This window comes from Gopherus flavomarginatus, chromosome 8, assembly GCF_025201925.1.
Source record: "Gopherus flavomarginatus isolate rGopFla2 chromosome 8, rGopFla2.mat.asm, whole genome shotgun sequence".
Classification (NCBI taxonomy): Eukaryota; Metazoa; Chordata; order Testudines; family Testudinidae; genus Gopherus; species Gopherus flavomarginatus.
Window position 1 is genome coordinate 110,684,594 of NC_066624.1, and position 27,166 is coordinate 110,711,759.

At 44.8% G+C, this 27,166-nt stretch overlaps 1 protein-coding gene across 14 annotated transcripts in view; it reads left to right on the forward strand.

Annotated features, from left to right (window-relative positions):
* LPP (LIM domain containing preferred translocation partner in lipoma) overlaps positions 1-27,166 on the forward strand; it is a 443,967-nt gene that overhangs the window by 337,214 nt on the left and 79,587 nt on the right. For all 14 annotated transcript variants that reach the window (XM_050964799.1, XM_050964800.1, XM_050964802.1 and 11 more), the window contains one exon: positions 7,817-7,940. In XM_050964799.1, the coding sequence (XP_050820756.1) occupies positions 7,817-7,940 (124 nt within the window). The remainder of the gene's footprint in view (positions 1-7,816; positions 7,941-27,166) is intronic.

A 27,166-nucleotide genomic window follows, 5' to 3' on the forward strand; every position in this document is an offset into this window, starting at 1 on the left:
GGACTGGAAATGTGTATGGATATCAAGAACATCCAGAATTATAATACTAAGGATTAAAACAAAAAAACATAAGTTTTGTCATGGAGATAACTCTCACACTTCATGAGCCAACATCTAACAATTGTAGGTCAAGAGGAAATTTTCCCTGTGGGTAAATTATTCCATTATTGCTGGAGAGAAGCTAGTAGATTAGACAAACAGCTGGCTGCATCTGATGTGGCTCTTCCTATGTTTCTACCCATTCTTCATCCAGATAGTTTCTAAAGACTCCTCACTTGAATTACTTGTGTGTCAAGAATAAACCCAGGAGTTCTTACATCCTAGTGACTTGTCACAGCCTCGAGACAAGTCCACCTGGAAGAATCTGCCTGTGCTTGTGCAATTGTAACATTTCAACAGATGAACTAGAACATTTTTTTTTTCCAATTAGTCTTGTCTGAAGGAAGGGTCAGTTGGTTTCCATTTCGTATCCCTTTTTCTTGAGGAACTCTCCTCTTGAGGGATGTGTCATCTCACTGCATCATCTTGCTTGAAAGTCTGCAGCTGGTTTCGATGACCAGTACTCTCAGTCATAATGGATTGGCTTTGGCACACTGTGGCTACGTCCAGACTACCCGCCGTATCGGCGGGTTAAAATCGATTGCTCGGGGATCGATATATCGCGTCTCATCTAGACGCGATATATCGATCCCCGAGCGCGCTTATATCGATTCCGGAACTCCATCAACCCCAACGGAGTTCCGGAATCGACAGGGGGAGCCGCGAACATCGATCCCGCGTGGTGAGGACGGGTGAGTAATCCGATCTTAGATATTCGACTTCAGCTACGTTATTCACGTAGCTGAAGTTGCGTATCTAAGATCGATTTCCCCCCGTAGTGTGGACCAGCCCTGTGACAGGGTGTACCTGGCCTTTTCTGCTTCAGGAGGCCCCACAGTCCTCCTAGGAAAGGAGCAGAGAAAGTGGATCCTCCAAGCTTGCCTAGCAGGGCTTCACAGAAGCAGCTAATCAGAGTCCAGTATGCTCAGATAAACAGACCTGCAGGGCCTTAGCAGGTCTTTTCCTGGCTGGGACCAGAGGGGCAGGGAAGGGTGCCTCGCTCTGGTCACAGGAGCTTGAGAGATAACCAGAGTTTGTTTCTGACTGCATTTACTTGAGCTGTGTTTGACTGAAGAGAGAGGCCCTAAGAACTTTGACCCTGAGATAAGGGTGAAGCTAAAAGGGGCCAGATGGGAAGAGGCCCAGGAAAGAAGCAGCAACTAACTGAAATAGAGTAGTGAGTAGCTGCTGTTTATAGGAACCTGGGTTGAGTAGTGGGGTCTGTTTATAGGGTCCCTGAAGTAGTGGGAGCACCTGGGTTCCACTCCCAGCCACAGTTGCATAACTCCCAAGAAGGAGACAGTGCTTATTTGAGAGCCTGAACAAAGGACTGAATTTAAAGGGCCCAGAGCCAGGGCTGAAGACCCTAGCAATTGCCATGGGACTGATGGTTTACTGGTCTCTTTACTACCTCAGAAGGGATTCAGTTGGACTTTGTGATTTAACTAGAAGGCCAAGCCATGGAAGACCATCAGTGTCGGCTGGCAGCCTACAGAGGGCTTTGGGGTGAGAAAAGGACTGCAATACCACACTCAACTACTAGGAAGCGCTCAAGAGGAGTACACATACCACTGTATAAAAAGGCCTTGTTAGTGTAGTCAATTGTTGATCTAACTGGTGATGATTTATGTGGTCCGAAAGTGCTGTGTGTGTGTGTCTGTGGAGTAGAAGGAGCTGAAAACTTTATGCAGCTGAACAAGAAGGAAAAAATGAAAGGGAAAGTAAATATCAGTGCGAGATGTTTCTGGCAGCCTTTCAGTTCCAAATTGGGCTAATTCTACCTTTTGAAAAGAAGATAATTTCCATGTTTGTTTAGCTGAGAACACGTAATTGAAGTTATTTTCTCTCTGAGAGAAGGAACCTCTTATACATCATTTGCAAAGGAACAAGAAAAATGAACATGTACAGTGTACCCTGAATGATGGAGTATTCATTAGCACATAATTTTTGGATGTCTGCTGATTTTGCATGGTATTTTTTTACCCATTCGGGTGGAACTTTGAGTAGGAGGATGGAGGGTGTTGGATAAGGAACTTGACTAAATCCAAAGTACCCTGCACTGTGTAGCTGGTATATCCAAGACAGATGCTTCTCGTTGAGGTCTTGAGTGCCAAAGAAAATCAAAGAAAAGCTGAAGCTAACTATTGAAATGAAATCTTGATTTACGGTACCAATTAATTGCAGAGTGATTCCACACAATTGCTCCTCTTGACCTGGCTTTTTAGGAACTGAACTTTAGTGAGGAAGATGGTCCAGATTTTGTTGCAGCACATTGAGGGTGGCACAGATGTTAGTCACTTCCTTTTGTTTATAGCATAAAGATATTTTCTACTCCAGAGTGAGAGACCAGTTAAAACTTAACCCTTGGAATGCTGGCGTTTTCCACTGTGTTGAGTTAACCGAGAGCTTCGGAGAATGTATATACTTGTGTGTATGTGAATGCTTAGCAGTGTAGGACCATCACAACAGTTCTCGCTGTGCTACTCACCAACACCACTTGGTACTTTCCAGGAGCAGCAAGGACAGAACTCAGATCCTCCTGCTGTTGAAGCATAGTCCTCTACCATTTGAGTTAAAGTGACAGTATTGAGGTCTATAAGGGTGCTTAGCCTTCTCCAGGGGAAGGCTCTTTTCCATTTTCATTGGTCAGTTTTCTAATCTTTGTTGTGATTGGGGTTGATGAAACAAGTGAAGCCGTGGGGACCAAGATTCCTACACTGCAATTCTGCAGTGACTACAGACCTCTCTCTCTCTCTCTCTCTCTTTATACATATACTTTTTTAGCTCTGACCCATCAAGCCAGGAGGAAGGAGATAGTTCTGCTGAAACAGACCCTTCAGATCAGACTGTGGATGCATCATATATTTCTTTTCCCCTTTCCCACCAAATAGACCGGCCTTGACTATAGGCATGAAACATGCTTTCCTGGATATCATGCACTGAGCATTGCAATGTGGGGAAAGGTTCTGCTTAGCTCTTGTTAAACGTTGGACATTCATATGCAGTGTCTGTAGGAAAAATAAATGAATAACGCCACCGCGCATGATCATCAGCATTGGTTGTTGATTATTTCACTGGACGGTGTCTGAGGACTGTGGCTGGCTGATGCAGAAATGTATTGTTTGGGCAGAGTATTGCAGGTAAAAGGCAGCGTGATGAGTGTCTGCCTCCGAAGTCTGACAAACGTGGACAATCTTGAACCTGTGGCAGTTCAGTGTGTTCCTCTTGAGGCAAACCCTGTCCCTGTTTCTTAGGTCTGAAAGGCCCTGCTCTCAGAGGAGTTGATCTGGAGGTGTGGAGATCAGAGAAGCCAATGCTGGGGGGGCCGGGGGAGGTCATAGATTCTAAGGCCAGAAGGGACATCTAGTCTACCCTCCTGCATAGCAGAGGCCACGAACTTCCGCACCCTGGCCACTGAGTCCGTCAGGGCCCAGCTCCCACCGGCTTCCTGCAACTGACATGCAGCAGGGACTTGGAGGCACTGCGTGCACCTGATGACCATTTTGTGCACTGTGCAGCACAAGAAAGAGAATCTCCTTCAGCCTGTGGAGATCCTTAGCATGGGTTCCCAGCAGCCGGGCTGCAAGGCGATGTGAAGTGACTTGTTAGCGTTCTGCCACAGAAAGAGGAAAAGGAGGAAAGAAGAGAAAAGAGGAAAGATAGGTTTGAGGGGAGGCACTGGGCTTGTCTACACCACGCCCCAGTGCGGACTATGAGGGTGTGAATTGCGTTAGCTTAGTCCTCTTTCAAGCAGGACTATGTTAATGCAAACAAGGTTCCTTTTAGTTTGCACCCAGCAGTGTCCACACCAGGCCGTTAGATTGCAACTCTTCAGTGTGTCCTGTGATTCACACACTCATCGGCGCAGTGTAGACCTAGTCTGCAACTCACAAGGGCTGGGGTCAATTCCTACCTCTGCCATAGACTCCCTGGTTGTGTCATTGAGTCTTTTTACCTTAATTCCCTATCCGTAAAACAAGGGCAGTTATCGATGCTTTCTCCATCCTGTCTATTTACACTGTAAGGCCTTCAGCGGGGCAGCTGTCTCCTAATCTGTGTATGTACAGTGCCTGGTGGAGTGGGGCCCTCATTGTGAGTGGGGCTTTTAGGCGTCTTGAAGAAGCAATGTATTGAAAAGGAAGCCATCAGCCTCTCAGAAACTTCACCGTCTTGTCTACACAAAAAGCCCCGGGGAGCTAAATAAAAACTAACTAACTATTGTGTGGTCGTTCTTCTTTTCAGCACGGAAACAAGAACACCCGCAATTGATGGAATAATGTGTTAAGAGGTTTGGTTGCCTGATCGATTTCCAGAGCTAATAAATCCTCAGCTATGCTCATTGTATTCAAATATGTGTTCAAGCAAAATGCATGATCTGCTCTTAGGAAAGAGAGAGAATGCTGGTGGGGGGAGGGGCAGTTCTACCTAGATTAAATGCTTTAAAATTTGGCAGTTCTAATTGTTTTATTAATAAGCCTTTTATAGGGGTATGTTGTGTATTATTTCTAATTACCAGACTTCAAAACAAACGTCATTAAAATATTGACCATTGGCTTCTGGGTCAAGTGCCTGTTCTAAAACTCTTGCTCATGTGAGTATCTTTACTCCATTGACAGTCCCGCTGAGTGGTGTCTCACTTAGGGGCAATGTTCTCCCTTGGACAGAGAACCGGTAGAATAGTCCTTCATAAGCCCTTAGATAGAACTTATACTGGCCCTTTGTCAGGAGTGAGTGTTATTCTAGGGTCAGTGGTTCACACTTCACGGGCCAAGATCTGATGCCCTAAGTGCAACCGGGTTTGGATATCAGAAGGTTTTTGTTGTTGGAAGTGGATGGCAGCGGGGACCTCACTTTCAGTTCTGCCAGTAACCTCAGAGCCTTATCAGGTGAAGGTCTCAGCAGGAATCCTACATCATTTGAATTAAAGGTGACCTGCAAAGGAGAATATAATGTAGCTGCTTGGGCCAGTGGCCCTCTTCACGTCTTTAGGTTGCTTTTATTGGTTGGTTTTCTTCTCCCCATCCCCGTGCTTGTTTTTATATTAGGAATTCGGGACTTATCTACCCTGGAAGTCTCTTTACATGCCTGAAATGATGATATCGCAGGGGAAGGAAAAGTGAGCGTTTGAGAATGAAGGGATGTTTAGCCAAACTGTTTAAAACTCTTGGGTTTTGACTGTTTGTTAAGACATCTTTACCTTCAATGACTAACTAACGTTCTGGATAAAGTACACAACTGTTAAAGAGTCACTGACATCCTTTCAACTAGGCATTGAGAGTTCATAATCATCAGTTATCATAAAGAGAAGGCCCAGTTTTTAAATAATACATCCTTAAAAGGGGTCACCGTCAGGCAGAGGGAGCTGAGAAGCTATTTCAAACATGTACACTGAAAAGCATTAATTCTCAGCAGCATTGAAAGATCAAACCCAGACTTTTCAAGAAAAATGGGATCGTGATATTGAATGGAGCTATAACAGGGGAAATAGCTCCTGATTAGAACTGGTCAAATTTGTGTTTTATTCTCTCCAAAATAATTAACTTTTTTTCCCCCCAGATTGACAGTTTTCCCTGGAGTTGGGGAAATTTGGTCAATACACCCGGAACCAATTTTGGTTGTTGACAACTAAAAAAATCAGTTTCCAGGGTTTGTGGGAGTTTTTAAATAAAAACCAAAATACATTGACAGACACAAATTATCTCATGAAAATAAATATGTAGTGAAAAATTTGATTTTTTGCTGGGGAGGGGGAGGGAAATGGGACTGATGAAGTGTCTTCCAGCATCTGTAGTCCTGATATAGAACAGGAAGGTCAACCTGCATCATCCATTAGTAATGTCTGAGAAGATTGTTTCAAACATTCATTCCAATGGTATCTCACTTGCTTAACAGAAGAAAATATCCAATTTAGGCAGTGACATTTACTGGGGAGATTGTAGGGAGCAGGGAAAGTCCTGGAGGATCTCCCCGCATTTTCAGAACATGGGAGCAGGTGAAGCTGATGGCAGAATGTACCCTACCTAGTGACTCCTTGTCTGTTTGTGAGACTGCCAATAGGAATTGATTTATTCATGTTACACAACTGAATTTCTCAACTCCTGGATGCAGCTAGAGGCCTAATAGGTTACTTTTTGGAAACAGACTTTCAGTCTGCTGTAGTGGCATGGTGTACTAAAGCACAGGACGTATTTCTAATGGAAAAATTGATACACCTGATTTGAACATAGAGGGATCAAACTTGTAAATTTGGCTTCTTTTTTTTCAAGACTGAGAACAGTCATCAGTGGTAAAACTAAAAGATCAGTGGCGCTTTTCTGAGTTCTTATCTCTCTCAGATTTGGAGTATAGCATCTCAGTAGAATGAGGCTAACGGAGATGTTATCCAGAATACAATTCCAAGAACTCCTCCACCTGACTGATGTCAAATTCAGAATTTCCCGCGTGCCTGTAAAGCAAGAGTTTGTGTGTTTAGACAGGCCATTGAGGGTGCTGTTGTACTTGGTTGACAACAAGTGGTTCGAAAGATTCATCGTGTCAGTTGTATGTTTTTTTTTCTAGTCTCTGTAAGTTAAATGTTTATCACCAGGGTGACCAATATGATGTTCTCCAGCAACATAACCATTTGATCCAAATTTAAATGGGTATAAGGTATAGGAAAAGGCATTTGTGCCTCTAGAGTAATGATTCTAAGGTATGGATCTGAAATGAAATCCTAGATGAAAGCAGCAATTAACCAAATAAGTCACCCTGACTTTAACTACCATACTTTATTCCATAAACAAGTTCATTCTTGCATACAGGTTATTCAAGAAAATAGTACATGCCTGGAAATCTTATCTCAGCATCTTTTAATTCTGTAATGACCCTTGTGCTGAATGACACACACCATACTTAACTGCTTTTAAGATCCTCCCAGGATACATTGATGCACTAGAGTACTTCTCTGTTTCTCAAGATGTCTCCATATTTCTGTTGTTTTCTTAAGACAACTCACTGGAAAACATTGCAGCTACTGCACACCAGCTCTTAACCCATGAAGGCCAAGAGGTCTCATTTCTAAAGCACACGTTAAAATGTTTGCATCTCTAGTACTAAAATCCGTGAGTCAGTTGCTGGTGCCCTTCTTATGAATAGCAAAACTTCCTTTGATCAGGACTTGGCTCTGTGAAAGCCATACTAAAGAGAAAATATATCTAGCTCTTGGAGACTAGATCTCCTAGTTTATCCCTTCAACCATGCAAGACTGTTCCCTCTGGCATCGTCTCTGGTACTGTGTCCAGTCTAGTTTTAAGTGGTTCAAGCCAACAGGCCTTCCAACACGTCCCTAGGAAAACAATTCTAAAACCTCTGACTCCTCTCTTATTAGCATAATTCCCCCTTTCTTTCTTTCTTGAAATCTTTCCAAAGGTCTGCTAGGCTATCTAACTACTGGGTACATCCATCCCTTCTAGTTATACCTACTCATCTCATTCTGATGGAAATTGTTCAGAGTTTTGGGGCATCTATTTTCATTTCATTAAATGGAATGTTTATTTGTCCAAACCCACTTGGTCCCAGGAGAAGAAAAATAAGACTCACGAGTGAGCTTGAAAGCCAAACAGCCAATAGGGTGAATTTTCTTTACCTTTCTGTCTTACATCGGGCATGTGCAGCATTGGGTGGACATTTTAATGCTGATTTGAAACTTCACACACAGCGTGTGTCTTCCCTTCTGCAGAGTGGGTATCCTGCCTCTGGCTCGGCATCAAACGCTCCTCTGTTCAGACCCGAGGATGAGCTGGAACATCTGACCAAGAAGATGCTGTACGACATGGAGAATCCACCCTCTGATGACTACTTTGGTAAGTGCTGCGTCACATTGAATAAATCTACCCAGGGCCTTTTGATCTATTTACCATGCTCCGTAATAGGGAGACTTGACAGCCGCACTGCTAATGCGATGGCATTAGTAATGAGGGATTGGTTTGGTATGCTTGGGCATGGAGTGTAATTGTTCATAGGGATCTCTCTCTAATTTCAACAGAAATCTGATACTCACTAACTGTATTTTTAAAGTCTCACCAATGATTAAGTTCAATGTTTCAGTGCCTGGTTCTTTTTGACACCATCAATCTGCAACCTGTCTAGCTATTGGGTCAAATTCAGCCTTAGTGTAAGTTGGTACAATATCATAGGGCTTGATTCTGATTTCAATTACGTTGGTGTAACCAAGAGCAATTCCACTTGGCCCAATGGCTTCAGTGGAAATATACCAGGGTTGATTATAGCTTCTTATAACCGTGTTGTCTTGTTTGTCTGAAAGAGACGAGCCACGGATTCCCTTTTTAAAGGTATTTAAATGTGGTATCTCATGCCTCTGTATAAAACACAAGTTAGTGTGAGCTTTGGATTATGTGGTGAAGTCAAGCAACTCAGTCATACTTGTGATTTCCCACTATCTGCACTTCAATTTCTCATAAGCTTGTCTGATAGATCTGTCAGGGAAACACAGTGGTATGAAATAGAGCTTGAGTTTTGCTCGGCACTTATAGTTGTGAAGCTGAAATATTTATGTCTTGCAGGCTAATGCTGCATCACTAGATGACTTGACTCCTTTCAGAGTATGATTTTTGACAGAGAGGGCTGTGTAGCTCAGGGGAATGGGATATAAAGCCCTTCAACTTTAGCTCATTGGTAAGACCATCGATTGGAAACAGCTGCTGTTTGCCACTCAGTGGCTGTTTAGTTTACATGAAATGAAATGAATGAACTGGCTCCAACAGCCAGTAGAGGTGCCCAAATCACCAAACCAGTCAAAAATTGCCAGCTATGTTATCCTCAGCAGTAAGGTCAAAGACTGAATGGCCGTAGAGCAAGATAGGAGACCAGCAGCCTGCAAAAATCCAAGTCTTAGCTCAGGCAGATGACATGTAATTACATGCTGGGCATGGAACAATCTAGGATCACACGTAATTCTCAGGTCACCGGGATTGACTGGAGCATCCAGCCTGACGCCTCCAGTCTGTTTTCTTTTAAACATCATTGACCAGCAGGAGAGAGATGATTAGCACGTGTCCTGTTGTTTTGTAGAATTCCTCCTCAGTTCTGCTCAGCTTCTTGTGCTCCATACAGCACTTCGGGGAATCTCTCCATGGCTAATTGTGCATCTATCAAAAAAAGAGTGGGGCTAGGGGGGACCCCAGCCTGGAACACAACCATATGGGATGATAAAACCAGATACCCAGACAGTGCTTGAACAAGTCACTTAAAAAAAAAAGTCCAAACTTGCATCCAGATTGAACTGCGCTTTCATTACAAAAGCGGCATTTTGACATGGCAGTGCAGAGAGGGAGCTCACATTACTGCTGCTTGTGCTGTATCCATTCTGTGGATAAATACAGAAAGCCACCCTCCAGGGCTATAAATCCAGCACCTTTCACCAGCATTAAACCTATTTGGAAAAAAATTAAGGATGGAATGGGAGGGCAAGGCCTTTGGACTTCGCATGGTTAGCCGTCTGAACCAATCTCTCTGCCTTTGTAGTCAGACTGCATTTATTTACTATAGGACCATGGACTGCACAAGCTAAAGATTCATATGGCACATTGATCAAATAATCAGAAAAAAAGGACAAATGGACAGAGACATTGACTCTGATTTGCATTAAATATCTTCTGCCTGAGGTCTAAATGCCATGGTAATTGTAGCATACCAGATAGCTGTCAACTAATCACTTCATTAGTTTGAATTTACAAAACTGGATCTCAGCATATTAAAAGTTGGTTAAGAGCAGATAGGTTTTGAACTGAGGAATCCAATTAACCTTGCTGGAAAGCTTCAAGGCGTTATATTAAGTCATGAAAATGATTTGTCCAAATAATTACATTCGAACTGTCATGCTGGAGAAAGGTCATCTTACTTGATCCGTCAGTGCTCAGGGTCTTCTCTTTAACAGCTCTCCTCCTGCTAGTCAATTTCGCTTTTCAAGTCTCTGGTTTCAATCAGGTTGAATGCAGGTTCAAGTCTCTGGTTTTCCAGATGCTATGTCGGCACAGCTGATGTTCCTAGAAAAGGAAGGGTAGTGGGGATCAGTAAAGTTCTGTCTGCTCTTAGCTCTAGAAGTATCGGCTAGACCCCCTACAAGGCTAGAGGATGAGTTTAGAGGCAGAGCAGCCTGCCATTCCATCAGCTGTTTTCCCCAGTACACGTTGTCGTAGCTTCGCTTGATGGAAATTACTGTAGATGATTTCACACACAAGGGAGCTTTAACCAATAAACATGTTAAAATAAATCACCCAAGCACATTCAATTGAAGGAAAAGAATAATTCACATGGATTCCTTGAGAGGCAAGGATGAGGAACAGCAACCGTTAGACAGGAGAAGCTAGATAACAATTTGTCATCTGTCGTATATCTCGGGGTCCTATCACCTTGGTACATAATCACGGAGATACCCTCATGGTTCTAGTTGGCTTTAGATATATCATCATCCTGAGCATTTCTGGCCAAAAGTCTCATGGGGCCTTTAATGGCCATAAATGATACGGACCTTGGCTTTATGTCTCACCTAATGAAGGCACTTCTAGAAGCACAATGGCCCGTGTCACCACACGGGCTGTGATGATTAAGATGGAAAAAGTGCCATCAGGACCCTGTCCACTGATTCACTGTTGGTCCCTCAACTCCTGTTAAGGGGACCAGCTAGCTCCAACTCTTGTGAGCAACAGAGGACTCACAGGTCATGCACAGCTGGCTTGCAACAAAATCTGACTGGCCGAAGGAACCAACAGAACCAGCACTTGAGTCCCCCAGCTGCTCAGCATTTACACCTGCAAGTGGGATCACTCCTGTTCCCAGCCTCACTCCAGTCCTGCTCTGGCTCTGCTCAGTTCCTGATTCCAGTTTCCAACCTTTGGCTCCGACTCCTGGTGCCTGATCCTGGCTCTAACCACTAGGCATCACCGCCCACTGCAGGCCTGGCTGCCTGCTGCTCTGACCACTAGCCCCAGCCATCCTGACTGTGTGTATGTGAAAGTATCAAAGAAGATAAAGGCAGGTCAGATTTTGGTCCCACTGACTTGACCACTGCTCCCTGTTTGCATTCTGCCGGTGCCTTTTGACAACCAGCTGCTAGATCAGGGGTGGGCAAACTTTTTGGCCTGAAGGCCACATTAGGGTTGCAGAACTGTTTGGAGGGCCAGGTAGGGAAGGCTCTGCCTCCCCAAACAGCCTGGCCCCCGCCCATGTCCGACCCCTCCCACTTCCCGCCTCCTGACTGCCCCCCTCAGAAGCCCTCCACCTATCCAGCCCCCCCTCTTCTTGTCACCTAACCGCCCCCTCTCGGGACCCCCTGCCCTTAACTACGCCCCAGGACCCCACCCCCTATGCACCCCCCCGCTTCCTGTCCTCTGACTGCCCTGCCCCCTGTCCACACCCCCACCCCCTGACAGGCCCCCCAGGACTCCCACACTCATCCAATCCCCGTCCCCTGGCCGCCCCCCTCCCCCCGAACATCCACCCCATCCAACCGCTGCTGCTCCTCGTCCCCCAGGACACCCTGCCCCTTATCCTACCCCACAGGCCTGGCCCCTGTACTATGCCAATCAGCATGTCTGGCCGCTGCGCTGCCTGGCCAGAGCCAGGCTCACTACCCTGCAGGAGCGCGCAGCCCCACCGCCCCGAGCACTGACCGCGCAGCGGCGTGGCTGTGAGGGAGGGGGGACACCAGGGAGAGGCCAGGGGCACCCTGCCTGGACAGGAGCTCGAGGGCCAGGCAGGACAGTCTTGTGGGCCGGATGTGGCCCGTGGGCCATAATTTGCCCACCTCTGTGCTAGATACAAGAGGTCAATCATTTTTTACAATGCGTATTTTAAGCTTGTTTTAACTGAAGAATATTTGATGAGTCAAAGCCCAGTGGCATTTATCTCATTAAAACAAGGAGAGGTGATGTGACCGAGCAGCCCCTCAGGATAAGGCATTTTGGTAGGGAAAATGCAGTCACAGCGGGCTGCGGGTGGAGTTTGCCATGCGTCTTGCGGCAGACACAAAATAACCATCCGGAGCATTTGCAAGCGAGAGGGTAGTTTGTTCAGTGCTGTGCAGACAAAGCTGCCTTTTCCAAGGAGCTCGCAGTTATCCCCCAGTGTGCTGGAGAGGCGCATACGGGGCTGTCGGTTCCTCAGAGAGAGCTTTGGAAGGGATTTTATTAAAGAAGATTCTTCTTCTGTCCTTCTAAAGGCCTGGTCCTCCTCTCAGCAGTGAAACCCCATTGACATGGGGAAATTACTTCAGATTTAGTCCATTGTAAATGAAAGGAGAGCCATCGCCATTGGCATGCAAATACTGTTTATTCCTTTCTTGGCTGTCGTAATCCTCTGATTGTAGCAGTGTAGATTATTGTTATGGCATCTTGCAGGATGTGGCTCATGGTAACAAGGGAGCACTGGGCTCACTACAGATACCCCAGGAAGGTCACTGGTTGTCTTCCGTCACAGCTCACCAATGCAAGAGAGGGCACGATTTTTGCCTTGTGAGTTTTTCTGAGGCACAGCCACTTGGTTTACAAACCAGCACACCTGCAGACGAACGATCTGAAATAAAATTACCACCTTAAATTCCAACTCCAGAATTGTTATGAAGCATGATAAAATGCCATCTGAACAGCATGACTCTTTGTTTTTAGCTCCCTGGTTAAGTTTGAATGTCTGGCAGTTGGCAAAATCTTATTTTCACTTGCAAATGGAGCTGATTTGATAATGAATTCACTAAAAAGAGAGTATGTGCAGAGCACCGGGCTATCATTTTACGGAGAAACTTTCCTGACCACATCGTGCTGTAACGCAGAGGCGGATTGCAGATCATGAATTGAAGTGATTTTTGTCTTGACTCTGAATAAATGTAAGACTATAGTTTTCTGGTGTCTGCTAGGAAGAACGAAATGCTATGGTGAAATATCAGAGAATGTTACTCTGACGGATTTGATCACAGAGACCCCCTTGGGACTATCACCTGATGCACTGTTTTCTCTGCCAGTTTGGGCCTCCAGAACCCTGCCTTGCTGAGTCAGACATACCAGTCTGCTCCAACACAGACCCAGAGTCTGAACTATGTGCCCCAAAGCTGCAGATTTAAATGAAAACAGCTTAAGAAGTGCTCTTGTCTCCAGCACCCAGACACCCAGCTCCCAATGGGATCCAAACCCCAAATAAATCCTTTTTACTCTGTATAAATCTTATACAGGGTAAACTCATAAATTGTCCACCCTCTATAACACTGATAGAGATGCACAGCTGTTTGCTCCCCCCAGGTATTGATCACTTACTCTGGGTTAATTAATAAGCAAAAGAGATTTTATTAAGTATAGAAAATAGGATTTAAGTGGTTCTAAGTAATAACAGAAAGAACAAAGTAAGTTACCAAGCAAAATAAAACAGAACACTCAAGTCTAAGCCTAATACATTAAGAAACTGTTTACAGATAAAATCTCACCCTCAGAGATGTTCCATTAAGCTTCTTTCACAGACTTTACTCATTTCTAGTCTGGGTCCAGTCCTTTCCCCAGTACAGTCCTTGTTCCAGCTCAGATGGTAGCTAGGGGATTTCTCATGCCTTTGTTCTGCTGCACCCCCTTATATAGCTTTGGCACAAGGTGGGAATCTTTTGTGTCTCTCTTTTGACCCCTCCTTCTAAATGGAAAAGCACCAGGTTTAAGATGGATTCCAGTACCGAGCCTTCATTCTTCCTGGTCTGACTCACAGGAAGGTTTGCAAATAAACAGCGCCATTTACAACCAGTTGTCCTAGTTGCTGGGATCCATCAAGATTCCAAACCACCCTTAATGGCCCACACTTTGCCTAATTACAGTAGGTCCTCAGAGTTATATTTGATATTTCTAGTTTCAGGTACAAAAACGATACATTTATACAAATAGGATGACATGACCACACTCAGTAGATCATAAGCTTTGTAATGATATCTTGCAAGAGACCTTTTGCATGAAGCATATTCCAGTTACATTATATTCACACTCATTACCATATTTTCATAAAATCATATAGAGTGCAACAACACAGTTATAGCAACCTGCAGTGACCTCCCTTCTGTGTATTTAAAGATCAACATAATCATTTAAAAATTTCCTACACTGGGATGGTGATTGATTATTTATGCAATGGTGTGATGTTATCTGATTAAAATATGACCATATAGATCACTGTGGCAACCACTGTTATATATTTGCAACAAATCTTGTACAAAATGTGTTGTCTAAGATGTTTATTAAAGGTTATGATTTTCTGGTTAGGATTATGCTATCCGTATGCACGTATCATTTTTTTTTGAAGTTATGAGTAATGGCTCTATACCTGTATTTCAAATGTTTGCTCCTGGGGTAACGCAGCTAGCACATCTTGGAGGGACTATTCAAATTAAGTGGCTAATCAAGAAACATTTAACTGACAGTGGACCATGGGAGATGCCCATCTACACTGAATGGACTGTCCTGCAAAGGTACTGTCTGGGGTATGGGTGACTAAGCAAAGTTATGCATGGACATGTTACTTGCCCATGTGATTCCAAACCCCATCTTGTCACCTGTGATTTTCTATTAGCTGTGCCAAAGGTTTTATTTGAAATAGTGGGTTTCCTTCCACATGGCAGAAGCTATAAAAGGCCCTGGAAACACCTCCATTTTGCCTCTTTCCTGCTCAAGCCTCTGGACTATGGATTTGTACTAATGGGAGCATCTAACCAAGCAACTGAGGTCCTTCCAATGATTTGGAAGCTGCCAGAGACTGCAGCAGCCAGCAGTTTATTCCATCAGTGCTACAAGCCTAAACCAAAAACTCTGCAATTACTGTATATATTTTCAGAAACAACAGGGAGTCTGATGGCACCTTAAAGACTAACAGATTTATTTGGGCATAAGCTTTCGTAGATAAAAAACCCACTTCCTCAGATGCACGGAGTGAAAATTACAGAAGCAGGCATTATTATACTGACACATGAATAGAAGGGAGTTTGATTCCTTTAACCAATTTGAACTCTCACCTGTCTTTATTTTTTATAAATAAACCTTTAGATTTTAGATACTAAAGGATTGGCATCAGCATGATAATTGGGTAAGATCTGAGTTGATTATTGACCTGGGTGTGTGGCTGGTCTTTTGGGATCAAATGAAACTTTTATTTGAGGAAATCGGTTTTAAAGAACCACTCATCTCTAAGTTTAGTTTTTTGGCATGATACAAGGAGTGGAATGCCTGAGGAAATGGCTTTTATGACTTCTTGTTAGCCAGTGTGGTGAAACAGAAGTTTACTTTTGTTACTGGTTTGGTATATCTCATGGGAGAATAACCTCCAGTTTTGGGGTGTATCCACCCTATTTCTCAGCAGTTTGTCCTTAATCCAATATTCTCAGTTGTGACCCAAAAAGGCACTGTGACCAGTGTTGATGGCCAAAATGTGCCAGATCCTGTGAAGCACATAGGAAGACATAGTCCCTTTACTGAAGAGGCTGCAAATTATGAAGAGAATGATACAACTCTCAAAAACAAAACTGTCTCCCGCCCCCAAATCAATATCTCTTAGATGCAAACAAAAGCAACACTTTCTTCTTTAAAACAGTTAAATAAAAATCCATTATCAAACTTACTGGAGAGCCAGAAAATAAAATATTGGGGAACTGCTGGCTAGGAGATTGGTAATGAGCCTGGGAGTCTTTTTCCTACAGCAGCAAAGAGTCCTGTGGCACCTTATAGACTAACAGACATATTGGAGCATGAGCTTTCGTGGGTGAATACCCACTTCGTCGGATGCATGCATTCACCCACGAAAGCTCATGCTCCAATACGTCTGTTAGTCTATAAGGTGCCAGAGGACTCTCTGCTGCTTTTACAGATCCAGATTAACACGGCTACCACTCTAATACTTTTGCCTGCAGGTCACCAGTTCAAATCCAATTCAGGTTGGTCAGGATCAAAAGTGCTTATCCATCTCATGGCCGGTGGATCTCAGGCCAGTTCTCCATGAACAAGTGCTCACCTCAGCATCGGCACTAATAGGGCCACAATTAGTTGTAGAGATGGCGGAAATCTCAGCCAAGAGGCCAAGGGTTTGAGTCCAGATGGTCAAGATAGAGACATGTGGTAGAGCAGTCGGTGGGATGGGGAGAGCGGACACTGCTATTCTCTCTGCTTGGGTATGTGTTGTGGATATATAGAGACTTAGGAACCCAGGATTGTGATTCCAAGCCCCACATGCGGGAATCAGGCAATTCAGGTAAAAAGGGCAGAAGGAAAGTGCAGTAGTGAAGTAGTTGAGAGAAGCTCAGGAATCTGGAGACACAAACAAGCAAAGGAAGGACTGAGCTCCAGCCAGAAGGGGCTGGGGACTGGTGGCGTCAGGTGGAGCAGACAGACTGGGAAAGGGCTATGGATGTAGCAGAAGAACCGGCGCTAAGTACGAACTCCTGAGGTATGATTCTGGGCTTTCTGTTGAGGACTCATTGAGGATTGTTTTGGGATTAAGGACCCTGAGGGTCTGTGTGAACTTTATTTGATATTAAACCAGCTGCAGAAAGGTGTTTCTGTGAGTCACAGTAGAGGCTCTCTGGAGAGCTTAAGGGTGTGTCTCCACAGCAACTAGACACCGGCCTTGCCAGCCAACTCAGGCTCAGGCTGCAGGGCTGTTTCATTGCTCTGTAGGCTTCGAGGCTCAGGCTGGAGCCATGGCTCTAAGACCATGATTTGGCCAGCACAGGCCAGTTGCAGGTGTCTAGTTGTTGTGCAGACATGCAAGAAGGAGCTAATGGGGTAAGATGCCTGTAAAGTGACCCCTGGCCAGGAGGGGGTGCACCACAAGCGACCGCACTGCTACAGCTTCCAATAGCCTTTTTCACCCGAGAGTCGCCAAGTGTTTTTATGGTTCACAACATCCCTTATTTGCAAAAGGGGAGAATGAGGCTGAATTACAAAAGGATCCCTAGTCAGTTATTGGCAGAGCCAGGAATAGAACCCACCACGCTTGCTGTTAAGTGTTTGACAATCCTCCATCCCATGACACAAACCCAGTAACAGGAAAACAATTTCATTTGTGTTAGTTTAAATTTAGCTTTGCAAATTGTTCACCAGGAAGTTGGAATTAATTAATACTTTCTGCTCTTTTTATAAACTTAAAATGGCTAACATAGTGTTTGACGCATCCAGTGTGGTTGCATACATTTGTAACTGTTTAGTGCCATTTGATTTATTTATTATTTGTATTCCAGTCACCTCTAGAGGTTATGGGACCCCATTGTGCTATGTGCAACATAAATTCATAGTAAAAAGAAACAACCCAGGCCCCAAGGAGCTTGCGGATGAAACAGAGGGAAGCATTATCATCTACATTTTACAGAGGAGGACCTGAAGGACAGAGAGATTAGATGATTTGGCCAAGGTCATACAGGAAGTCTGTGGCAGAGTTGAGAACTGAACAAAGAAATCCTTAGAGCCCCATGTGCTGTTAACCACCCTTCTTCTCATATGAAGACAAAATCAACAACATTTCGCTTCCTCCAGTGTAGAATAGTGCAGCTGTGCTTAAGGATCTATCAGTGCTGAAATCATAACCATATTTTTGGGGGTTAATAACATGGCTGTGAAAACAAAAAAGAGAGAAAAGCGCTCCAAGATCAAACTTAGTAATCTTAAATGATATTAATATAACGTACCCACTGATGCTATCACACTGCAGAATTTAGATAATACACAGCTATTATGAAAATTGATAATTCACCGTAGTAATTGGTTACTTTCCAGTCTAACAACCAGCATGCCATTACGGGTAGGGGTGCGCAGTGTGGTGTGGATTGTTTCTTCTGTTTTTCATTGTTAGCATTTGTCTTTTTGTTTTTGTTGGTGTTTTTGTCTTTTGCTTGTGGTTTTCTCAGGGTGTTTTGAATGACACATTGTTTAGTGGGGGGAGGCTATTTTAGCTGAGATTGAAATACACTAAAGAATCATTATAAACAGAACTTTCTCATTTACTGAGTGTTCTCCCCCCAGCCTTTTTCAGTCGGAAATGTACAAAAAGTGTTTTTTAAAAAGGAATCAGTTTGACTCAGGTTGTGTGAGATGAATCATAACCCACTTTCTCGTCTGAGAGCACACAAAAAAAATTCCAGCTCTGAGCTCTGCTGTTGGCGTCAGCATAATCAATACGGAGCACTTGTCAGAGACACAAAAAGGAGGGGGAGCATCAGAAGAAGTAAAAGAATCAAAAGTGGTAGAACTCTCTTATTTCTTCTTCTCGAGTCTGCCAGTGCGTCACACCGGCTCGTCAGGTCATCCATGGAGCACATCTGCCTGCAGTCAGCACTTTCTTGGCTAAGATGCCAGGTCGGGATGGGCGTTCAAAAGCTGTGCTGTTGATGGTCCAAACTGGTATTCAAATCATGAAACCCTACTTCGACACATCTGGATGTGTCTGAATGCTGTCAATCAGTCAAGAATACAAACTCATCTTGGCTTGCAAAACACGCTGTACCTTATCAACCATCTTGACTCTGCGGGAGCACTCTGTGTTGGCTGAATGACGCGTGTATGGCAAGCATGAGACCCTTTGATCCTCCAGTCCAGTAGAGGAAAACAGAAGACATCCTTCAACTAGTAATAAGACTGTGGTGGCAGTGAATTTAAATTGTGAAATCAAGTCTGATTCGTTATGGGTATCCTTAATTTACAAATGCGCTTGCTTGCATTAGAATGTTTTTTTAATGTGTGTCTCTCCTAAGCTCCAGGCACATACAAATGTCAGAACCAGTAATTACTACTCTACTTACGCAGGCTAACAGTCCTGGAGTCTTAATGTTTCATGGGGAGGCATCATTGAGGGTCAAGGAGGGCGTTCCACCCACCCCAAGAATAGCACTGCACAGTTCGGTACATGATGGAGGCATGCTTATAGGCATTCTGGGAATAAGGAAGGAAACTTCCCACCCTGCACTGTGTGTTAATGTACAGTAGAGATGATAGATGGAAGTGTGTGGGAGGAGGGTTGAACCATCCTATGCAGTATTAAATATTGGGCACTGCTAGAGGTAGGCTACTGAACTTGGTGGACTAATGGTCTCAAATGCTATAGGCTTAATTCACTTCTCAATTAAACCATTTTCTTTCCTGGACCCTATCATGGCACATCCCTACAATGCACCTAATTGTGAAACTGGAGCTTCCATTTATTTATGTTTATGAATCAGGCCCTGTCTTCCATTCTTCCAGTAAATGGCAACATTCCGCTTTATGACACAATTTCCCCCGTAAATGCTGGTTCCAGACACTACCTTTAGAGGTTAATAGCTTGCTCTGTAGCAAACACATGTTCTGATTCTGATTACACACAAGTGAACAGACAGAATAAATGATTTGTAGCTGTTTATGTGAGGGCAGTTTTTGAGGACCGGAGATGGTTTCTTGGTCTCCAACAATCAGCTCTTACCTTTACCATTGAGTCATGGGATGGTGCCTACCTGGGCTCTCCTTCTGGGAGGCACAGAGCAATTGCTGGGTTTGATGCTAGTGCAGTACCTTTATCACATGCTAAACACTATGGCATCCTGTGTGATATGTTCTTTGATGACAGTGCACACACACACACCCTGGGATGGTTGTAATTCCAGTCACACATCCATCACCATGCTAGGGGCTTCTCTTTGTCATTTCTTCTCACAGCAGAAGCTAGGGAGACTCTGAGTATTTTTCTTATCAGGGAAGGATCGGGGGGAACTGGTGGTGAGAGAGATACTGGAAAGAGGACTTATTTTGAGCAACCAGACGTTCAGGTGGGTTGTACTGGCTGCATCAGAACCCAGCTTGCTAAGAGATTTCCTTCCTCCTCCCACTCCATCACCACAGTTGAGATCAGCGGACACCCTCTACCTCTCACTCCCTTTTTGATAGTCCCTTGCAAATCCTTACTAGATCTGAAACATCTTCAGTGGTGCCAACTCTCAGGGGTTGTTGGGCAGGGGTGGGGGAGCGGGGGAATAAGTTAACAGCAACTGCAGTAGGAGCAGAGTTAGGGCAAAGCTTGGCACTTTTGAAAATCCCATCCCTTGTCTTTACAGTTATAGATTGTAAACTCCTGGGCTTGATCAAAACATCAGCCACCAAGGGCTACGTGCTTTCTGTAATTCCCCAGTGGCTGCTCATTCAGTAACACCCTACTGGCACTGAACCAGTCATAACCTCTTCCTCTATGCACATTATCTTTCTAAATATAGGGTTGTTTTTTATGTTCAGAAATATTGTGTAGTGTTTTTGCATAGAATAAAATAAAAAGGAAGATAAAATATAACATGTACATTCTGGATCTGTGACGCTTGATTCACCATGTACGTAATATCCCTCGTTTGGAGGGGCAGAGACAATCGAAATGGATACATAAGGAAGTAATACAGGAGGAATGGTTGCCATTCTGTTCAGTGTGAGCAGAGGATGGACACTTTATGACAAATTGCTTGCCCTTAATGGCTAGGAGGTATCCAGAAATGGACTGTGGATTCTCAGGCCTTGTCTACTCAGGAAAGTTGCACCAATTTAACTTACTGTGTGATTTTTTTAAACTGATTTAGTTAAACTGGTGCAAGAGGCTGTGTGGACTTCCTTATTTCACCTTAAACCAGACTTAGATTAAATTGATTAGGAACTGCATCAGTGTCCACACAGGTTTGTACTGGATTGAAAAGTGATTTAAGTTAATCCAGTGCAATTTCTGCATATCGATAAGGCCTCAGTCTTGTTCCTAATGTCACAAAGTCCTTCCCCCCGCCCCATGAACACTAACTTAGGCCTGGTCTACACTGCGGGGGGTTCGACCTAAGACACGCAACTTCAACTACAAGAATAGAATAGCGTAGCTGAAGTCGATGTATCTTAGGTTGGCTTACCTCGCATCCTTATGGCACAAGGTCAACGGCAGAGCGATTGGGGATCAATTTATCGTATCCACACTAGATGCGATAAATCGATCCCCGATAGATCGATCACTATCCTCAGTGTGGCTTTGTCCCCCTCTAGTGGCTAGGCCACAAATAGAGTCTTATGGGTCTGCTGTTGCCTCTCGACCTGGTCTGATAGTTCCAGTAGGAGAGGCGCTCATGCAATTAGATCCGGAGGTCCTAGGTTTGAACTCCACAGGCAATCCACACAGGGCGTTGTTTCACGCTAGTTGACACCTTTGTTGACAGTCTTGGCAGAAAGGCTATGAACTGAATTGACAAGTAGCCCTGCAGTCCCTCAAGCTAGGGATAGACGCATGCTGGTGGGGCAGTGTTAGGGAGCTGTGCCCTGACTCAGCCTGTCCCTGGCCTGTGGATAAACAGAGGGCTTCATTCTCAAGAGCCATCAATCTAAAACGCTTTCTCAAGAAGAGCACTTGCTTTTAAAATAGAAACGGTATTTGTAGGCCAGGCTTGAGAGGAATAATTGGATGTGGGCAAGGGCTTATTTTTTGGGAGACAGGAGTAGGGAGGTAAATGGATCAGCAGGCTGGAAACAGAATGTCTATACTAGCTAAGAAGAGGGAACACCCGGGGTACCATTGACAATGCACAAGATAACAATGAGTAAGATTAGCCTGGAACATAACATGAGGGAGAAGGAGTCAGTCATGCATGGACAGTGCCTGATGTACTGGGATTGGTTCCTACAAAGCAACCACACCAATCCCCAAACACGTCATGCAATGTATAGTAAATACAATGTAATGTGTAAATGCAGGTAAAGGAAGAGGTTTACTGCATAACTTTGGATGTGTGGTACTGCCTATACCCACCGCCTACGCTTGTCGCATCAACTCAGTGTGGCTTTGCGGTATGCCAAAGAAGGGAACCTGAGTTACGAGGCTGGAGCCGAACAGAGTTCCTGGGGACCAAGTGGAAGAGGTTTCAAGGGAGCCCCAGCAGTATTTTGTAGGATGCCAATTAGTCTCCAGCTCCCAACTTTTTCTCTCTCTCTCTCTCTCTCTCTACATTGCAGACACTTCTTCCTCTAGGGTGGGGCAGGAAGTGGGGGTGAGGGGAGCGAGAGAGAGGGAATTAATGTGCTTAAGATCTGTCCAATTTTGCATAATTGCTTTTTGACAATTGCTAGGAGTGGATTAATCTTTTTATTGCTTGCCTCATTTCATGAAGCAATAGCATGACCTTTAGGATAAGAGAGGAGAGACCTACCTGCAGCCCTGTACAGAGGACAAAAGTTCAAGGTTTTTACAATCACAGCACTGAGACATAGAGTGGGGAAATGATCCTTCAGGAAACGTGAGATAATTGCCTCTGGCCCTGGACAATTGCGCATGTCTCGAAGAATAAGGAGCATCTCACGGGCCGATGACTTGAAGCACAGCCCAGCTGGGTCATGCACACACTCTGGGCTGCACCATCAGCTTGTGTAGTGGTGAGTGTAGCTCCATTGATTTTGGTGAATCTGCATCAGTTCACTTCTCCTGAGCTGGTGGTCAGGTCCAGTATAGCTAGAAGGAGCTCATTTGAGAGGCAAGGTGCCATTAGCTGCTTGCCTACACTTTAGGGCTTGGGTAGAAGGCACACTGTGGGGGTTAGTGCTGCAAGGTAAGACGTTTCACAGGTTTTCTTTGAGCAAATGTCCACTGATTTTACTTCTCTTTCGGCCAGCAATATCCCCTGCTAACCTTCGGAGGCTGGCCCACAGCTATTCATAGGAAGAGGCTTTTGCCATATCTCACAAAGAGAAGTATCTTCCCAAACTGCAGTCAGCATTTGTGTCTGTTTCATCCCATCTGTGCCTTGTAGTGGCAAGAACAGTTCGGTTTTCCTTTTAAGTGGCGTTGGACTGATGAAACCCAGGCTCGGGTCAAGCCTCAGAAAGTTTGGATGCAGATCTGAACTAACTCGAAAACTTCTGCCGTCCTCGGTTCTAGAAATTGGATTGGAGTCTTTCCAGGAACTGACTTACGTGCCGTGTTTGAGTGCTCTTGATCCATGCCAGGGCCAAAAACAGGAGGCTTGAGGAAAGGAAAAATAATTTACAAATAGAAAAATTTAACCAAACTGTTTTCAACCTCAAACCCCATTTGGGTCATGTGAGTCATTGTTTTATTTAATCCAAATAGAGTCTCACTGTGCTCCTTTTCTGTTTTGGATACAAGCTGCAACAAGCCATAACTCATGCTTTTCTTCCACACTACTCCACCATGTACTCTGCATAGGCTGCACATGCTACAGGGAGATGATTTTTAAAATGCTTTGGAGAGTTATTGGTACACCTCTACCTCGATATAACGCGTCCTTGGGAGCCAAAAAATCTTACCGCATTATAGGTGAAACCATGTTATATCAAACTTGCTTTGATCTGCTGGAGTGTGCAGCCCTGCCCCTCCTGCCCCCCACGAGCACTGCTTTACCGCGTTATATTCAAATCTGTGTTATATCGGGTCACGTTATATCTGGGTAGAGGTGTACTATTTTTCCATCTACCTCTGCCAGTAAGAACAGGCTCCCTTCACACCAACAGTCAAGCTCTCGGAGGAGGATACAGTTTTAGCAACATCAAATAACTACCTTAAAAGAACTTTCTCTCCACAATGGTGTCATGGTTTTTAGGAACATAAGCTTTCGTGGGTGAATACTGCGTCTGACGAAGTGGGTATTCACCCACGAAAGCTCATGCTCCAATACGCCAGTTAGTCTATAAGGTGCCACAGGACTCTTTGTTGCTTTTTACAGATCCAAACTAACATGGCTCCCCCTCTGATACATGGTTTTTAGGGATGGTGTCTCTGACCCTTGCAGTAGTAAAACCAAGAGGTGTGTGCCCCTTTCGAAAGGGAAGAGCCTCCTCTTTCCAGTTGAACAAAGCTCTCAATTGTTGCACTAACAGGTAGTCAGATACTGAACCTCAAGCCTGGATGAGAAAGAAGGAAACCGCTATCTGGTGAAAAGAAAAGTGAAGGTAGCTGTTTGGAGCTGCTAGCAAGTTTGAAGTGACAGAAGTTAGGCCCAGGGGAAATGGGTCAGTGGCAGAGTGCAGGTGAGGCACTCAGAGCTGCACAATGGATTCAGTTTATCACCTGGGCAGTGTGTATGCAGAAATGCATCATACACCTGACATTGCTGCGTGGATTCCTTTTCAAAAGAGCCAGGTGTCCCACCGAAATTCAGTGGGGCTTGTGCATTCATCACCCTTAGACGCCTTCAGCAATCCCAGGCCTGAAAGCCTTTGATGGTTTGACAGCCCAGCAGCAAACTTCTGTTGGAGTCTCATCTCTTTGCCACCTTCTTCCTTTTTCCCAGCTTTTGCTCCCTTGTTTTCTGTTTAGCGACATTTCCTCATCTGCTCCTTCCCAGGCAGGTTGGCAGACAGGAGCAATTGGCAGAGCGAGAATCTCTGACTCAAAGTTTCACTTCTCCTACCCATTACTAGGCTTTTCCACCTCCCTGCTGAACAGAGGACGCAGCACACTCTGCTTCCTGCCACTTGCCTGCCCAGCAGGCTGGCAAGGTGGAAGCAGGCTGCTGAACGCCAGCTGGAGTGCAGCCAGGCCGATGGAGAATGAACCGTGTCCCTTGGGCTCAGCAGTGTGTGGTTTTGGGGACTGGGTGTGAGTCTGGGAGAATGCTGACAGTCTTTGCCCGGAGGAGATGAAATGATTGGCTTGAGGAAGAAGGGAAAGAGCAAGGGGAGTTTTGCAACATGGAAACAATTACAAATAAGCTCTTGTTGTTTGTACAGCGTCAAGCACAATGAGGTGCTGTCCAGAAGTAGGGTCCTAGGGGCTACAGCAATGCAGATAATAATAACTCTGAGTAACATCCATTAGGTAGCTTCTGGGTGAACAGGAGAAGTCAGTCTGTTCCCCACAGTGTGCTGAAAAGCTGGTATCCCTGACCGTGTGTGTTGTGGCCAGGCTCATGTGTTCTTTTTCAGCTGCCTAACGGCTTGGTTCTCAGCTGAGCATCCACTAAGGGGCCCAGGGTTTCTCTTTTGAATTTGGGACTCTTGTATTTTGGGGCTCAGAGCAGCTGGGAATTGGCACCTTTTGTCACCACCAGGATGTGGACAGTCTGGCCTAAGCGGGTAAGACCAGGAGTCAGGCTTAGGGGTCATAACAGGAATAGGGCCTGGTAGCTGGAGCAGTAGTTGGGAGTTGATAGTAAAGCCAGTTAGCCAGGGGTCAGAACCAGAGTCTGAAACTAGGAGTCAAGCCGAAGGACAGACCCAGAATCGCGAATCTGGAGTCTAGTCAGATATCGCAGCTGGAGTCAGAAACCAGGAGTCAATCCAAGGGTCAGAGTCAGGGTCCAGTGGGATCTGTCAGGCCCAGTGCAGCTGAGTTGCAGAGACAGCTTCCTGCTTAAATAGTGCACCTAGACCAACCAGAGGTCACAGGGGATATGGCCAAAAGGGTTTTCTGTGAGCGGCACTTCCTGTGGTGCTTAGGCCCCCAGGGTTTACAGAGCATTAATTGCAGGTCTTCCACGGTTGCCTGGTGGTAGCATGGAAGCATTTGTCACCCGGAGCCCTGCAGACTGGGGTTGTTGCTCTCTGGTTCCTTACGTGTTTGGCCTCTAGGAGTGGGTCGGGAGGGCTGCAAGCATTAGTAGGGTATTAAACGTCTGAGGAGGAGGTGACCTTATTTGGCCTCAGAGTTTTGTGCTACATTGCGGCTCCTGCTAACAAGTGGGGTGGGTGTCGCATCCCCTAGAACCACCCACCACTGCTTCAACCAGCAAGTAGAAGTACCTCGAGTCACTGTGTCAGAGCACTGAGCCAGCACCTTTTCTGTACAGCTGTGCTTGGCATCCGATGGGAAAGCCAGGGCCCCACCCAGTCCCCGCCTGCACGGTGGCTGGGACTTCCGTCACCAAACTAACAGAAACGTATTTTTGTGGCTCCCCAAAAGAGGATCCTGAGATCTTGTATAGAATTTCAGAGCAGGTCCCGCAGACCAGGGGAATGCCCAGAAAGTCACCACCACCCCCGGAGGGGTGGGGGAAGAGAGACTGGTTTCCATCACACACTCTGCCCTTTGTTTTCAGCACGAGTTTCAATTAAACATTTTAAATAGACGTCTGTTTCTCTATTTGTGTCCTTTCTGTTTCAAGAGTTAAATCTCACATTGATAGTTTTGAAAATGTAAGTGCAAAGAGACGTGGCTCAAAAGGTGGGTACTGGAGTTCCGGAGCCATTCATCAGAATTTACAGGCTGGATCAAACATAGAGTCTATCAGAATCCTGCCTCTGACAGCAGCCAGCACCAGCTGCTTCAGCGGAAGGCACAAGAAACTGCCTGATAGCAGTGATGGGATAACTTTCCCCCTGAATAAAGCCAGATGATGATTTATTTTCAGATGAAACTTTTCTGTTGGGGGGGGAATGCAGATTTCACAACACAGCAACATTTCATGAATTCGTGTCAGTTTCACTGAATTGTTTTGGCAGGGAGGGGGGAAAAAACAAAAACAAAAATCCAGATCAAAGTTGGAACAGTTCATTCCAGTGTTTTCTAAACTAAACATTTTGATTTTAGGGGCCAAAATAACTTTTTGTTATGAAATTTCCCTTGATTTTACTTCATTTTAAATGGAAAATCTTTCTTAAAAGCCACTCCAAATCAAAACAAAATGTTTTGTTCAGCCTAAAGCAATTTTTGGTTTTCCAAAAATTCTAAAATGTTGGGTTTGGGTTCACTGTAAGCAACCAAAAACTCCGTTCTTCACCCAGCTCTGCTCCTGATCCCCAGGGACCAGCAGCAACAGTTTATTTTTCATCTGAGCAACCATTTCTGCTGAAAATATTCATTTTTCAGTGCAACTTTTAAGCAAACTTTCTCTCCTTTTTTTCAAACTGGAAAAGGGAGATGAGGAAGTAGAAAGTGAGAGGAAGTGTTTTTTTCCCCACCTCCACTTCCTCTCACTTTTCTTCCCCCACCTTGCCTCTGTTTCTGGTGGGGGTGGGGGATTTTTTTTTTAAGTGGGCTTTTTCCAACCTAATTTAAACAAAAAAAAAAATCATTCTGGAATTTTACAGTGCAAAACAAAGAATTACATGACAAAAAATCAAATAAAACAAAT